Source organism: Phoxinus phoxinus (genome assembly GCF_949152265.1).
Source record: "Phoxinus phoxinus genome assembly, chromosome: 16".
In the NCBI taxonomy this organism is placed as follows: Eukaryota; Metazoa; Chordata; class Actinopteri; order Cypriniformes; family Leuciscidae; genus Phoxinus; species Phoxinus phoxinus.
Window position 1 is genome coordinate 6,715,872 of NC_136891.1, and position 15,500 is coordinate 6,731,371.

At 37.4% G+C, this 15,500-nt stretch overlaps 2 protein-coding genes across 2 annotated transcripts in view; both read left to right on the plus strand.

The window, feature by feature from the left end:
- Positions 1-4,168, plus strand: part of nus1 (NUS1 dehydrodolichyl diphosphate synthase subunit) — a 9,714-nt gene extending 5,546 nt beyond the window's left edge. Inside the window, exon 5 of the mRNA XM_079583917.1 lies at positions 1,266-4,168. Within this exon, the coding sequence (XP_079440043.1) occupies positions 1,266-1,356 (91 nt within the window). The 3' untranslated portion in view covers positions 1,357-4,168. The remainder of the gene's footprint in view (positions 1-1,265) is intronic.
- A 3,393-nt stretch (positions 4,169-7,561) lies between these two features.
- Positions 7,562-15,500, plus strand: part of slc35f1 (solute carrier family 35 member F1) — a 131,617-nt gene continuing 123,678 nt past the window's right edge. Inside the window, exon 1 of the mRNA XM_079583645.1 lies at positions 7,562-7,956. Within this exon, the coding sequence (XP_079439771.1) occupies positions 7,847-7,956 (110 nt within the window). The 5' untranslated portion in view covers positions 7,562-7,846. The remainder of the gene's footprint in view (positions 7,957-15,500) is intronic.

Here is a 15,500-nt window from a genome sequence, read left to right on the forward strand (position 1 = left end):
TAAATAAGTCTGAATTAAGCTAATGAAAATAAAGGGGAATTTTCATTGTTCAACACTGTTATTTTTTTGTTTCACTAGAGGGCAGTGTTTCACTGTGCTGTTTTTTATTTTATTTACTGCATTAGCAAACTTGATCATCCGGTTAGTTTCCTTTCCGTGTATCATGACTGATTCAGTTTTGGACTGTGTTTGTTTGGTGCCTGATAACACATCTGTAGACGGGTTTATAATTAGCTAGATTTTGATTATCAGCTCAGTTACCCTGAGGAAACAACAAACGTCTGATCATGTTCATTCCACTAAAATTAAATGTGTACATTTGGAAATAACTGAAATTGTGTAATTTACTTAAATGTACACTACCGGTTTGGTTTTTACTTCTTTTTTTTTTTCTTTTTTTTTGAGAAATTAGTGCTTTTATTCAGCAAGTATAATGTATACTATACAATTATTATTATTTTTTTTTTTTTTTTTTCTTCAAATAAATGTTTGATGTTTTCAACATTGATCATAATAATAATAACAATAAATGTTTCTTGAGCAGCAAATCAGCATATACGAATGATTTCTGAGGGATGTGACACAGCTTTGACATCACAGGAACGAATTACATTTTAAAACATTAAAATAGAAAACATATTTTACTATTTACTATAATCACTATTTTATTGTATTTTTGATCAAATAAATTCATCTTTAATTCAATCCATAAGATTCATATATGTGACCCTGGATCACAAAACCAGTCACAAGTAGCACAGGTATATTTGTGGCAATAGCCAACAAAACATTGTATGGGTCAAAATTATACATTTTTCTTTTATGCAAAAAATCATTATGATATTAAGTAAAGATCATGTTCCATGAAGATCTTTTGTAAATTTCCTACCTTAAATCGGAATCACAATCGCGAACATAAATGGACAACTTTAAAGATGATTTTTTAAAATGTTTCGATGTTTTTTTTTTTTTTTTTGCACCCTCAGAATCCAGGTTTTCTAATCGTTGTATCTCGGCCAAATATTGTCCTAGCTAGCATAACAAACCATACATCAATGGAAAGCTTATTTATTCAGTTTTCAAATTATGTATAAATCTCAATTTCAAAAAAATTACCCATGTGACTGTTTTTTTGGTCCAGGGTCACATATAAATAATTTTTTCCCAAAAAATATTTAACTTTTTTATTTGGGGCCGTTTTCTTTAACTGGTATGTTGCTGAAGGATTTATTCTCTCTCCATTTTTCTGTCCTCTCCACCTGTAGCTCAATGCCGTCCCACATAGACGCCTCTTACGACGACCTATTCGGTGCTCTGCAGTGCTATGCGGTGTGTGAGCAGCGGCTGGGCAAGTGAGGAACAGTCCGCAGAGAGCAGAACTGGGACTGGGTCCGCAGAGAAGGAACTGAACGATGGAGGTGGTCCGTCCCTCTCTTCATGTTTACAGTGCAAGCACTGGAAGCCTCGGCGCCAGCAACACGCCACTGCTGCTCTTCTCCGTCTGGATCATCTCTGCTCCTCTCCACCAAGGCCCGCTGGGCGTCTCTCTGTGTGTATGTGTGATTATGCTTGTATGTTTGTGTATGTGTGAGTCTCCGTGAGTAACTTCACGCAGAAAAGTACACAAGCGCTGCCCTACGTGTTACGCCTACCAGCAAGCCGGTCACGAAGAATTAAAGAAACGTGGTTATATGGTGTAAATGTACTTTTTTTTCCTTGGCCGTATCTCTGGACACAGTCGAATGATGACAGTCTGCGCCAGTGCACTGAACTCTACAGAAGTTGCATCAGTCATCCGTCTTTCATAGCGTGACTTTTGCGCCCTTGGAGAGGGAAGCAGAATAATGAACTGTTGGTGAACTATACGATTGAACGCACTTCTAGTTGCACAGCTGCTTTCAGACAGTGAAAACGTGCGAGGGTTTTCTATTCGACAAATCTTCTGCATGCTTAAGCTGTCATATCGCAACTCCATGAAGGCTTTCCAAGTGCGCTGTAAATGGTTGTGTTTGTAATTGTGTTGTTTGAATGTGCGCGAGCATGCCACAAATGACACTAATTAGCATTACACCCCGAAGTTTGTCATTTCAAGTGCGTAAATTGATTGCTCTTCATTGTCAACTCCCGAAAGCTCTCGTTGTTTGTAATGGCTTGTGGCGCTAATTGTTTTTATTTGATTTTTACTTTCAAATCAGTAAATATTGTTTAATTCAAAAAGTCTGTTGTTTCCTCAGTCGAGATCTCTGTGGATCAGAAATGTTTCATATTAATATTTTGTGAGATCCGTCATTTTTCTTTCATAAAACGCCACAGGCTTTTCATCATGCAAGGCCCCATGAAGAAGTCTTAATTGTGTAATTCACAGGTTGCCATTGGAAGGGTTTGTTTGCTAGTGTCCAGCGTGAATGTACAATAAACGTTACTGATATCTTTGAACAGTAGTTGTACCGAGAGTGGCATTGATTCTTCTGCAGTGGAGTCGACGAGAAAAGAGGAATGATTTTCTGTTGCGGTTTCCTGCTTCTGACTGGTGTGTGCATATTTCTCTTAACTTGAATTTCATCTGGCTGGCACTTTTATCCACAGTGACTTGCTTTCAGGCTATATATTTGATCACTGCTCCCTGGGAATTGAGCTCATGACATTGGCATTTAAGCCACAGGCCAGTCACAGGCTCTGCTGTATTGGCTACTCTATAGTAATTCAGCTTTTTGTTCATATTGTTCACATACAATCCTGTTCAAACATTTGGGGTCGACAAATACAGTAAAAACAGTGATATTGCTAATAATGTTACAATTTAAAATAATTATTTTCTGGTTTAATGTTTTTAAATTCAATTTTCAGCATACTCCAGTCTTCAGTGTCACACGATCCTTCAGAAATCATTCAAATTTTCTGCTAAAGAAACATCTCATCAATGATTTATATATATATCACACACACAATGATCCACTATTTTTTGATACAAGATGTTTCAGAAAAGAACAACTTTTGTTTGAAATGAAAATCTTAAACACCTCTATATCCAAAAATGCAGCTTCTGAAGTAGTGAAGCACACACTTAAGTCAGTGAGGACAGGAGGTGTTATGAACATCTGGGCCACCGATAACATCCCGAGACTTATTCATGGCTTCTGTCAGGTGTCATTTACTCATTTTTTTGAGGTAAAAGACTGTGAAAATTGCTATTTTGAGAAAGTAACTGCTCTTCATTTGATGGTTCAATATATTATTCGAATCTACAGCCAACTACAGCGTTACAAAAATCTGCTTTTTATGTTCCCTTGTTCTCATAGAAGTTTCATTATGGATTGTTGCTGGGAATGAAAATACCTAGTTGCATTTTTAAAAGCATGTTCGCCTCAGGAGGACGAATAACGCTGTAGATTAACATAAATTTGGCTCCAAGGCCTTAGATTTTCAATGCAGTTTGAAATTCAGTCTACATGTCCCTCATCATCTTTAATGTATTACAAGCTTTTCCATATTTATTTATTGCTATTTTTCATATCACTTAGATTTCTTTTCATATTTTTTTACATGTGGATTCACAACCAGTCAGTGCGGTTCACAAACCGCAATTGCAAGCAAGATAGGTTTATTACCTCGAGCCTCGTTGAATCTTTTGTCTTTCGTGTCTCTAAAGAGTATAAAAGTGAGTTTCGTTTGAATAATTTCATGTGAGTGGCTGAACGTGAAAAATACATGACAACTTTTAACTAATGATAGCTGCACTGAGGGAATCTTCTGAGAATAATAGCCTATGTGAAGGTGTTTGTGAGTATCTGAAGAACAAATTGGCGTGACCTACCTGCGAATGTTGGGAACAAAGGAGTGTAGCTGGTATACAAATCATTCTGATGGTTGTTTTGAATAAATTTGAGGTGTGGTATGGATAATTCCATATTACACCATTCCTTGTTTTAGATGAAAATGGAAACTGAGTAGACAAGATGTTCACTGTTTTGCTTGCTCAGTGTCATAAATTTGAAGCCCAGCAAGATGTTTGTGTGATGAAATGCACTGTTTCTTTTGTTGTTGTTGTTTTTTATATCATATGTATAAAACAAATTATGATGTATGTAAATCTGAAATTTTAAATGTTATACAATTTGTTTCCTTGGAAATGTATTGTTTGTATAAAATAAGTTTTATATAGTCGTATATTTTGTTTCCACTTGAAAAATAATTTTAATTATCAGTGTCATATTTTGACCTAAAAGCAGTTAAATGCACATTGGATGGATGGATAGATAAATAGATAGTGCTGAAAAAGATGACAGACAGACAGACAGACAGACAGACAGACAGAGAGACAGACAGACAGATAGATAGATAGATAGATAGATAGATAGATAGATAGATAGATAGATAGATAGATAGATAGATAGATAGATAGATAGATAGATAGTGCTGAAAAGGATGGATGAATAGATAAATATTTTAGGGATTTCAAAATGTTTTGGGGTTGAAGGTCATTTGAAAATAGGTTGGCCTAATTGCAGCAAATATTGTGTAGGCCTATAATATGACGAAAATATGTCAGAAAGCGTGAATTGTCATAATGTGGTTGAACTTTTCTCTTTGGAAAAAAACTTAATACACAGTGATAAGACCTTATATATTCAATAATATAAACATGGATATATTTTTAATTAAATTAAAGTTAGTTTAAACAATGACTCTATGCAGTGTAAAGAAATGTAAACAATTTAAGGGCTTCGTTGAGGAATACAGGATCCATATGGATCTTAAATATTGTATCCTTGTGGTCCCATGGTCCCACTTTACTGAAATTGAAGGAGAAGAAAAACTAAACAAAGCAAATCAACATAGCTCTGACCACACGAGCCTTTAATTGATAGTGGATTAGGCTGCTATCTCTTCTGTGTCTGTCAGAATGACCTTCATAGTGTGTTATATGGAGCTTTTTGTTAAAAATCCTTTGTTGTTTTTATTGTACGTGCTTCCAATAAAGCAAAAGCCCGCGTGGACCTTCAGTCAGTCAGAGAAACTCATCGACCGAGCTCTAGTGTTCCTCCCCCCGTGGCTAATACAGAAATATTGCAGCAGCACGCAACACCTTGAATAGAAACAGATCGATTGATCACCAGAGCACACTGAACTGAAGTGCTTAGAAAGAATAATTTAGACCTCTCTACAAAAATAACGTCTCGAAGTCGATTAGCCCAAGTCTAAATTATCATTAGGCTGTTTTAGGGAACACACAACAGTCAGGATGCATTAGCGGACGCATAAATCCACTCAAGGACCTGCTTTATGAGCTCTGCTGTTCCCTCGTTTTTATTGATTTGAATTTGTGCCTATTTATAGCACAGACATTGTCAGGTCGTTGTCTTGTTAGGGTGTTTGTCTTCTGCTGCTCGACAAAGCAGTCATGTTCCAGTCAGCAAAAGGTAAAGATAAAGGCTGTTTTATATCAGGATGCTGCAGGCTGCATGAAAGTTTAAATAGATGGAACCCAGTCTTTCAGTCAAGAAAATGATTATAAGATAGTGGCTGCTGGAACAGCGTACTAACATACTAATATTTCTGCAGTATGTGCAGCACACTGCACACATTTCTGTTTGCATTAACAACTTTTAGCAGTACGCACTCAAGCTGACATTCCCATTGTCATGATGAATGAACCAAAATCGTTTCTAACATCATCATTTTTAAAGACATGACATCACACACACACACACACACACACACACACACACACACACACACACACACACACACACACACACACACACACACACACACACACACACACACACACACACACACACACACACACACACACACACACACTAATGTCACTCCGAAGACAAGCAACCCAATGAGGTCATGTGACAAAATAGCATGCTTAAAAGGTTTATCTATTATATAGCCTATATAAGAGTTGGCACTTCCAAGATAAACATGAAGGTGTCCTACTGTATATTGTTGACATATGACTTCATCAAGCTTCATGTGTCCAGTTATCATCTTAATAATAATGGTACTATATTTTCAATTTCAATTGTCAAAATGAAAATGGAAGGTCAATTTGTGCACATTGCATTGTGGTCTGATCGATATATCGATAGTACTGAAAAGGATATAGATAGATAGATAGATAGATAGATAGATAGATAGATAGATAGATAGATAGATAGATAGATAGATAGATAGATAGGATAGATGAATGGTGTAAAGGCTGTGATTTCCCAGTATGATTGCACCTGTTGTTAGTATAGTCTCGCAGTGACCTCTCTCTCTGTGGTTCAGGCACACAGAATACACTCTACACTGCGGTTTCTCACACAAGCATTATGAGAGTGAATCCTGTTCGGCGTGCTGGCCACTGGTTTCCATGACAACGAAGGGGCGATTGGTGGTCAAAGCCTGTATGAAAACAGTATCTCAACCTAAACCGGCTGATATCGAACAGACTCATCTATCATTAGTGGATGTTGATTTAAAACTCAAAGCATTTTTTTAAAAGTGTCAAACCAAATAAAGACAGAGCTTCAAAACAGAGCTACAGTTCTAACAACCATTAAAAACAAAGATGTGTTGCAAGTAAAGGCAATCCATGTATTGATTTTGAACAAAAGCATCCATAACTGTTGGTCTTTTGGCAACACTAACAAGCCTCTCAGCTTAGATGTGTGTGTCCCTCAGGAGCGGCTAACTGACCACTGGCTTCTGTTTTGACATCTCGGTGAACGGGGAATTGACCTTCAGTGTTTCCTTATGGCAAGATTACATTCTCTGAAGAGAAGTTACAGAATTCATTTAGTTGCCTTTTCCCCGTTGTTCCTTTACTTTATATGATTTTGTTTTTGTAAAAGAATCAATAACAGTGGATACTTAATTGTTTCTTTCCTTATATCTAAAGAAAATACAGAAATAAATGAGAAAAAAATTAAGTTTCAATTGATTTTAAGACAAAATGACTAATATTACAAATATTAAATGTAACTTTAATCTCTCTCTCCCTCTCTCTCTCTCTCTCTCTCTCTCTCTCTCTCTCTCTCTCTCTCTCTCTCTCTCTCTCTCTCTCTCTCTCTCTCTCCATCCATCCATCCATCCATCTATCATTACATGTATGTATTTATGTGCTATATGTTTTTATTTATCATTCAGTATTTTATTCTTACAATTGATAATGCTTACATAATGCTTTATTACCGTATTTTTTTTTTACATTGAATAATATTTACTTATTACAGTATTTATATTTTCATGTTGTAAATGTACTTACATTTATTTATTACTTCCATGTAAGTATACAGTCTTTTTTCTTAATATTTACTACATATCCCTTCATGTATTTATTATAGTACTTATTTTTTACATTGATTAAATCTGCTTATATTTATTTATTACAGCATATATTAAATCTGCTTATATTTATTCATTACAGCATTTTATTTAATGATAGTCATTAAAAATAAATAAGTAATAATAATTCCCATTGGTTGAAGCGTTCCGTTGGAAGCAGCGGCCTCTAGCGGCCAAACGGTCTAGTTCACTCAAAAACGCACCGCCTCCCAATAATCACGGCAGTCCTGCTCTGGCGTTCAGAAGATGCGCACCGAACCACCGGGAAACATCTGCTCAGAAATCAAACAGAGAAACAGGTGCTTCATCTTGCATGAATCTGTAACATCCAGCGACCTATAGGATCCTCCAGCATCCCTCCTTCTCCTCCTCCTCCACCTACTGGAGACACATACACCTGTTTATTCTCACCTGCAATATGGAGAGCTGGAGCTGGTCGGAATAACCAAAGCCTCAGGAATGATCACTGCTTACTGATTGAGCGCTTTAGTTTTCAGCTTTAGAGATGATGCCCGAGCACCAGAACCATGTTGTCACCACTATCGAGACCATTCCACCAGAGACCGTCACCGCATCACCATCGGTGTTTCAGAGGATGAAGAAAGTGTTGAACAGGTAAGAGAAACTACTGGAGATATTGGATCAGGATATGTTTGGGTTTGCCCTTACATGCCAGCAGAAATCAATTCAACTTTGCCATGCTAAGCACATTTATTGAGATGTTTACTTTGCATTTGCACCTGGTTTGCTCATCCATCCATGTTAACATCAGAGTAAATCCATATGTAATATTGTTTGTGATAGCTGATCGAAATAATAAACCTGTTTTATATCTTTATTTTAGTCTGTCATCAGCTATAGATAGGTGAAGCAAGTCCTGTTTTTACGTTCATGTTTCTTTTGTCGTGATCTTTACTGTTCAGTCGGACAGTGATTTATGAAATATTCATGTATAATGGCAAATACTGTAATTGCTTATTGATTCCTACACAACGTCTTTCCAATGTTGTTCCTCTGTCTGTGTGCTTGCAGTGAGCAGTACAGATTGTCTTTTTGTAGAAGTCAGGATTCACTTCATCATGGTGACAGAAAGGTCTCGAGGAGAAATGCACACTTTCCCTCTTTTGTCTTGTGATGTGTGTGTCCATCAATCACGAGTGCACGCAGACGCTTGTTCAGTTGTGGCCTCAGAAAACCTGTTGTGTATTCAAACAGAACAAAAGAACAATTTGGCCAAATAAAACTGATCTGAGCAACTATCTATCTTGAAATCTAAGATCTAATCTTGATCGAGTTCTGATGTTGCCGAATTCAGGTTTAGTTTAGGTGCGCCAATGTCAGAAATTAACTTTCCTCTTCCAGTTGATTACTTTTTATAGGCTAGTGTTTTATTATTTTTCATCAAAACCCATCATGCTAGCACACAATTTGCACTTGAGACTGTGAGTATGAATATTTAGTACAGGCCACTATGGTGTTTGCAGTCTCACTGAATCCAATACTCATTGATTCTAGAATATAATCATATATATATGTGTGTATATATATATATATTTAAAGTCACTGTTTGGATTTAAATAGGCAAATGCTTACGAGTCTATGATTGGATCATTATTGTGTTTCTAGCTTGTTATACAGTATGTTGGCAACAGTTCTTTTAACTCTAATTGATGGAGTGTGAAGCTTTCCATTTCTTAATAAACAACCATGTAGGAAGACACGTCATGGCCATATTCCTGGATGAAATTGAAAGTCTTTGGGATGTTCTTCAGTAGACCAATACAAGATCTTGACCAAAAATTGATGCACGTCTTGACGGATATAAATGATGTGATGTTATTTCCATCAAGAGGTGCATACATTATCAATGAATTTAAGGTCTGGATTCAGAGGTGCCAATTCATGTGAGAAAATGGTTCTTCATGCTCCCTCCCAACCATTCGTTCACAATTTGAGCTGAATGAATCTTGACATTGTCATCCTGGAATATGAGCATAATGTGTCTTCCTACATGGTTGTTTAAGAAATGAAAAGCTACACATATAACATTGCAAGAAACATAATAATCACAGGAATAATCATCCAATCATATATATACTTTCCCCCCTGCCATATCGAAAATATTGAGGCACTTTTGGTGGCATTTCTGGTTAATTTCTGATCGTAATTTGGACGTTCCACCTTCAAATGTGTCAAAGTGTTCCCCTGACTTGTTCGAGTTGTTGTGTTTGGTAATTTGCGTGCCTGTGTGTGTGAGGGTATCCGGACGGGAGGGTTCATTGGCTCCAGTTGTGTGTGTGGTTATGCAGAGAGGATGACAGCTGGTAGTCCTAGGTCAGATGAGTCAGGCGGCCCACTCTTTCTCTCTCTTTGCCATCTGCTGGTCCTTTTTATCCCCACCACTTGCCTTTATTTCCCAGAACAATATCCCAGGAGGTGGAATCTGTGCAGGGGCAGATCAGGTTGCACACTTGGTGCTTCTGTGCCCATTGTGAACCTGCCAAAAGTAGAATCTACTCTTATAGGGTGAAAGTGAGGCTGGTCTGACTGAGGAATCTTTTAACCAGTAGGATGCATCATTCCACTGTATATAAATCTATCTATCTATCTATATATCTATCTATCTATCTATCTATCTATCTATCTATCTATCTATCTATCTATCTATCTATCTATCTATCTATCTATCTATCTATCTATCTATCTATCTATCTATCTATCTATCTATCTATCTATCTATCTCCTTTTCAGTACTAGCTCTTTTTGCCAGTATGCAACCACATAGCACCCGAACACCCTAGCAACCACCTAGCAACGCCTCATTAACTACCTCGAACACGTTAGCAACAACCTAGCAATGCCCTATTAACCAGCAGTGCGATATGAAGCATAATAGCCCATGAATGGAGGAAAGATTCAGATTGCATTAATAACCCTCAAGGTTGTTTTACCCTGGTTGATTGTCTTCCATTTAGATTCAATAACCACATAAAGGAACAGTTCACTTAAAAATGTAAATCCTTTATGCTTTTTGGAGGGCTAGAGCGACTAGTAACTGTTGCATGGTAAGAGCAGCATAATGTTTCTTACATTTGTATAATTCCATGGCAAAACATAACACCCTTTATTTTGTGTGTGAATTTGTATCAAGGGTAAAACCTGCCATGTTACTGCTTTTCACAGTGTGCAACGGGGTTGCAGAAACAATGTGACATAATAAGATATAAAATATGCAACGTCTATTAATTCCCCATGGCATGTTAGGAGCAGCATTAAAAAGGAGTTTGTCCTCCATTACCTTCGGTAGAGCTGTTTTCCGTCCTCACCTCAAAATGTGTGCGCGTAATGTACAGCTGAAAATCAGATCCTTTGTTTCAGTGATTATTATTGTGGCAGTCCACAGTTATCTCAATCAAAATGTGTTTTTTTGGGGGTTGGGGGAGGGGGGGGGCAGTTATTTTCTCTGACACATGGACAGTGAGGACAGCTAATCTAAATCTAATTACATTAAGTCTATAGAAACCCCCATTTGGTTCACATGGCAAGCAAAGTAAGATTTGCTTAAGATATCTTTTTTTGCATTACAGCTAATAATGTTTGCAAATGGATGGAAGTTGTTTAAGGGGGAAATTGATAATGTTTTACAATGGATTATATTTCTCTGAAATTGATCTACCCAGCAGTCCCAGCGGCTTCTGTGACATCTGGAGGGGTTGGGCTTCTTGGTAAAATGTTAAGTCAAATGTAGCATTCGTGCTAAATTTTGAACGTTATTCTTATCTTCAATAATACTAAAATAATAGTTTGTATTAATTTGTTTTCTGTGTTAATTATCCCATAATTTGCTCACCCCTCAAGCCATCCTAGGTGTATATGTATTTCTTATTTCAGCCAAAAACCAGTGAAAGGGTGACCTCTGACCCAACGAATGACGTAGCTCCTCTTCTCTATATCGAAATCCTCTTACATTTTTCTTTAAGTATTCTTGTTTAAGGGTGTGTTCATACTTGCCATGTTTGGTTCGATTAAAATGAACCCTGGTGCGATTGCTCTGTTAGTGCGATTCATTAGAATAAGTGTGAATGCTGCCAGTCGAACCTTGTCCGCACCAAACAAGACCGCTGAAAACTAGTTGTTACTAGTCATACTTGTTAAGACGCAATGTAATCCTCGAAGAAAGTGTCTCCTTTTCTTAGCAACCGGGGAGATAATGCATGGAATGTGCACGGCTCATTGAGGAGGGGGAGGGATGATGTTATTGTTCTGGTGCAGCCAAGCTATTCACATGGCTTCGTGGACTTCCTGGGTCTAACAGCGCAACTTTGTTCCCATTTCCTGTGGCACCATCACTGCTCGCCGAACAGCTGAAATCATGAGAAATGTTAAATGAAATGTGCCATTCATCCCTTCCGAGGCGAAGATTTAGATGCTGAATCCTTGCTACAAATGATCTTTTCAATTTGGATCCTCATAAGAAATTATTCTAAATTACAATTTAGACTAAATCAATCAGATAAGATAGAACCAGATAAGCTCCAAAATTTAATCACAAAGTATTTGCGAGCTTTGGAAGACAAACATTTCTTATATAGAAATATCGAAATGTTGCTCAAGGCTTAGAAGTCACTGATCCAGTGTTTCTCCGACGTGAAGTACCCTCTCAGAATAACAGTGGAGCAGATCTGATGATTTCTGCTCCCAGAATGGCTATTCCGGGGCCTTGTGGCGCGATGTAATTGGCTGTTTAATCATTTGGTGGTAATCAGGTCAGAGGAACTCACATGGCTTGACTTGGCAGGAGCTGTTCAAATTGAGTTAACATTCAGTCTTCGTCATGAAATTCTCCTGATAATGAGCCTCATAGTTTTGTACGCAGCTTAATGCCCATTTATTGCTTTGTGGAACAGTTATGAGCAATTTAATCCAGGCATTTTAATCAGCTTTATTTTGGCTTAGCTGGACCCTCTTTCAACTCCTTCCTCCATGCACTTTAATGTCTTTATTTCACTTTTTGGAAAGGAGGATGAAGTGCTGCATTAAAATGTATTTAGTATGTACTGATAATAATTATGTTTTCATATTATGTGATCATTTACTTACTTTAATTTCTGTCAGGACCACTATCGTCAAATAGGATTGACAATTATGGTAAGAACTAGCATGGATAAGAGCTGGGAGAGCAACAATAACCCCCCTTAGGGTAAACAGAACAGAACCAACATGAATGTATTGCAGATATCAATAATTCAAGATTTTAAAGTACAACATAATTCGAGAATTGATTCTGATTCAAGGGGAATCAGAATGCCAAATCCTGACTGACGAGAGGAGGAGCTGGGGAGGGAGGAGGGTAATTTGTCCTGAGAAACGCGATAGCTGCAGATAATACTGAAAGAGCTTATATATATATACAGTGATAGGCGTCGTATTCCTATAGGTAGACGTGGATCACAAAAAAGGACACAAAAGCACATCGTAAACATATGTGCTGTATTCCAAGATTTGTAAAGCCAAATGTTAGGTTTGTGTGCAAATCCCCCTAACATGCAGACACCGAAGTGATACCGGGGGGTCACTGTAATTTTGTCAAGTAATACATGTTCCTGGATCAATATATTTAGTTGACCCTGGAACAACATTCCTGTCTGTAAATGTAGTCCTAACCATATCCCTACCCCTTAAACCTAACCCTATCCATACATTTTCTCTAAAATAAGAGGGAAATGACAGCTGAATAACACTGATGTAGAAGCACCTAACCCTGGCCTGGTCCTACCAGACTCTCATACATTTGTACAGAGAGTCTGGCCTCTCTCCATTGAGCGTTAACTTCCTTGAAGGCGGGTACTCTGATGAAGTTTAAAACTGTTGGATCTGCCATAACCAATCGCTAACGTTTGGTCGTGATGAAACTTCAACTCAAACTAGCGCACTACCTCAACATCATCGTTCTCAGCCACTCCCTCTGTTCGCTGATTGGACCGGTAAAAAATTGACTGGAAAAAACCCATGAATATACCACAAACCCAGACGTAGTACTGAAGAAAAATGAAGTACGGAAGTACGTAGGAGGGCAGAGCCAGGCTAACCTAACCCTGGTCGTAAGCCTAAACTTGACAATTGTAAAAACTGTAAACTTTCCCCTCAAATCTGATTGGTTGCTTGGAATGTTGTTACAGGATCAACAAAGATGTTGATCAAGGAACATGTTGTACTTGGTGAAATCAAGTTCACCTGAAGAGCATATTTAAGGGTTTGTGGGTGGTCTAAGAATAAAGAAATATCACACATCAACTCAGGAGAGTGGAAAATGTCTGAAAATTTTGCCATTTCCAAACTCAGCAGTTGGTTTCTCCAATAAATCTTTTGGAGCGCTGCAGTTACGTGTGTGTGTGTGTGTGTCAGTGATGAGTGTATGCTTTGCCCAGACATGTGGATCATTCTTGGATCTATTCTGATAGAGGTGACGGGGAAGCTGGCTTTTGACCATATGGCCAAATTGAAGATAACAGAAAAAAATGAAAGTTCTTTTCCCTCAATTAATTGGCCCTCACATTGCAGCAAAGTCAAATATCATCATTCACTTGACGTCTGATTCCCTCCAGTGAAACGTGATTAATCGAGGTGAATTCAGGAGTGACGCCCTGTGTGTCAGTCTGCCGGTGAATGAAGGACGGCCAGGATTCAATTTGTCTCCGCATGGGCCACTGGGAAAGCAGGTGCTTTGATAGGGAGGATGGAGAATCTTAGTGTGCTTCCACTCATATTCCCCAGCTCAAAAACAATGGCACCCTCAGACACGTCTTCAAAGGGGATATGTACACTTTTCATAGCAGAACCTGAGTTTAGAGTATTTCTTTCTCCAATAACCAAAGATTTAGTTTTACATTTCCATTTTTCACCCTCTTTCTGACTGTTTTTGCCACTGTACACTATAGTTTAAAAGTTTAGGGTCAGTCATTTTTTTATTAAATTAAGTTAATACTATTATTTAATGATGCACGATATATCGGCCACCATATCTGTATTTGCCGATATATGTAATTTTTTTTAATGTTATCGTTATCAGACCTTTAAGATAATTTGGCTGATATCCTAAAGCCTATAAATAATGGATTATTATTACCTTCAGCTGAGACACGTCAGATGTGCACTGTTCGCCATGATGGTTTTGGATTGCTTGAAATATGATTGAAATCACTTCAAAAAGGAAAATATGGTTAAGTGCAGTGCAAGTCTATCATAAGCTACATACAATTATAATGAGAACATTATAATTTTATGCTTGGGTTATGGCTTTTAATGGTGAGACTTTTGTTTTTGTAATCAGGCTCTTAAAAATTATATACAAATGTGGATTTAGATTTATAGGCCAATATATCGGTTATCGGCTTTCATATACAAATAATTATCGGTTATCGGTATTGGATTTTTTTTTAAATATCGATATACCTATACCTATCTCTACTTTTATTCACCAAGGATGCATTAAAATGACCAGAAGTGACGGAATTATAACATTACACAAATTTCTATTTCAAATAAATGTTGTTCTTTTGAACTTTTTGATTTCTGAAAAATTATGCATCACGTTTTCCACAAAAATATAAAGCAGCACTACTGTTTTCAACATTGATAATGATAAAATGTTTCTTGAGCAAATCAGCATATTAGAGTGATTTTTGAAGGATCATGTGACACTGAAGACTAATTGAGTAATGAGACTGAAAATTCAGCTTTGCATCACAGGAATACATTTAAACAATATAGCCTATTCTTGCTGTATTTTTGATCAAATAAATGCAGCCTTGAGCATAAGAACTTCTTTAAAAAAAAATCTAACCCAACCCAATTTTTTACAATGGTATTGTAACTTTAATAGTTCTATGTATATGGCCTTTGTTGTGAGTGACATACCTCTTTGCCAGGTAAATTAATGAAGCACAGTCCCAAGGGCTCATGGATTTTGCTGGTTAAAAAGGCCCCGTTAGCTCTTTAATTCTCTGTGGCATATCTACAAAAATCCTTGGGTATTTTCATAAGGGGTCAGTGACAGAGCTGCCGCATCTGTACGCGTCCTGTCAGTTTTAAAAGCTGGTCATAATCTACTGACAGCCACTTTTCATCACTGTGACTCGAGTGGTACAAAAAGCTTGAAT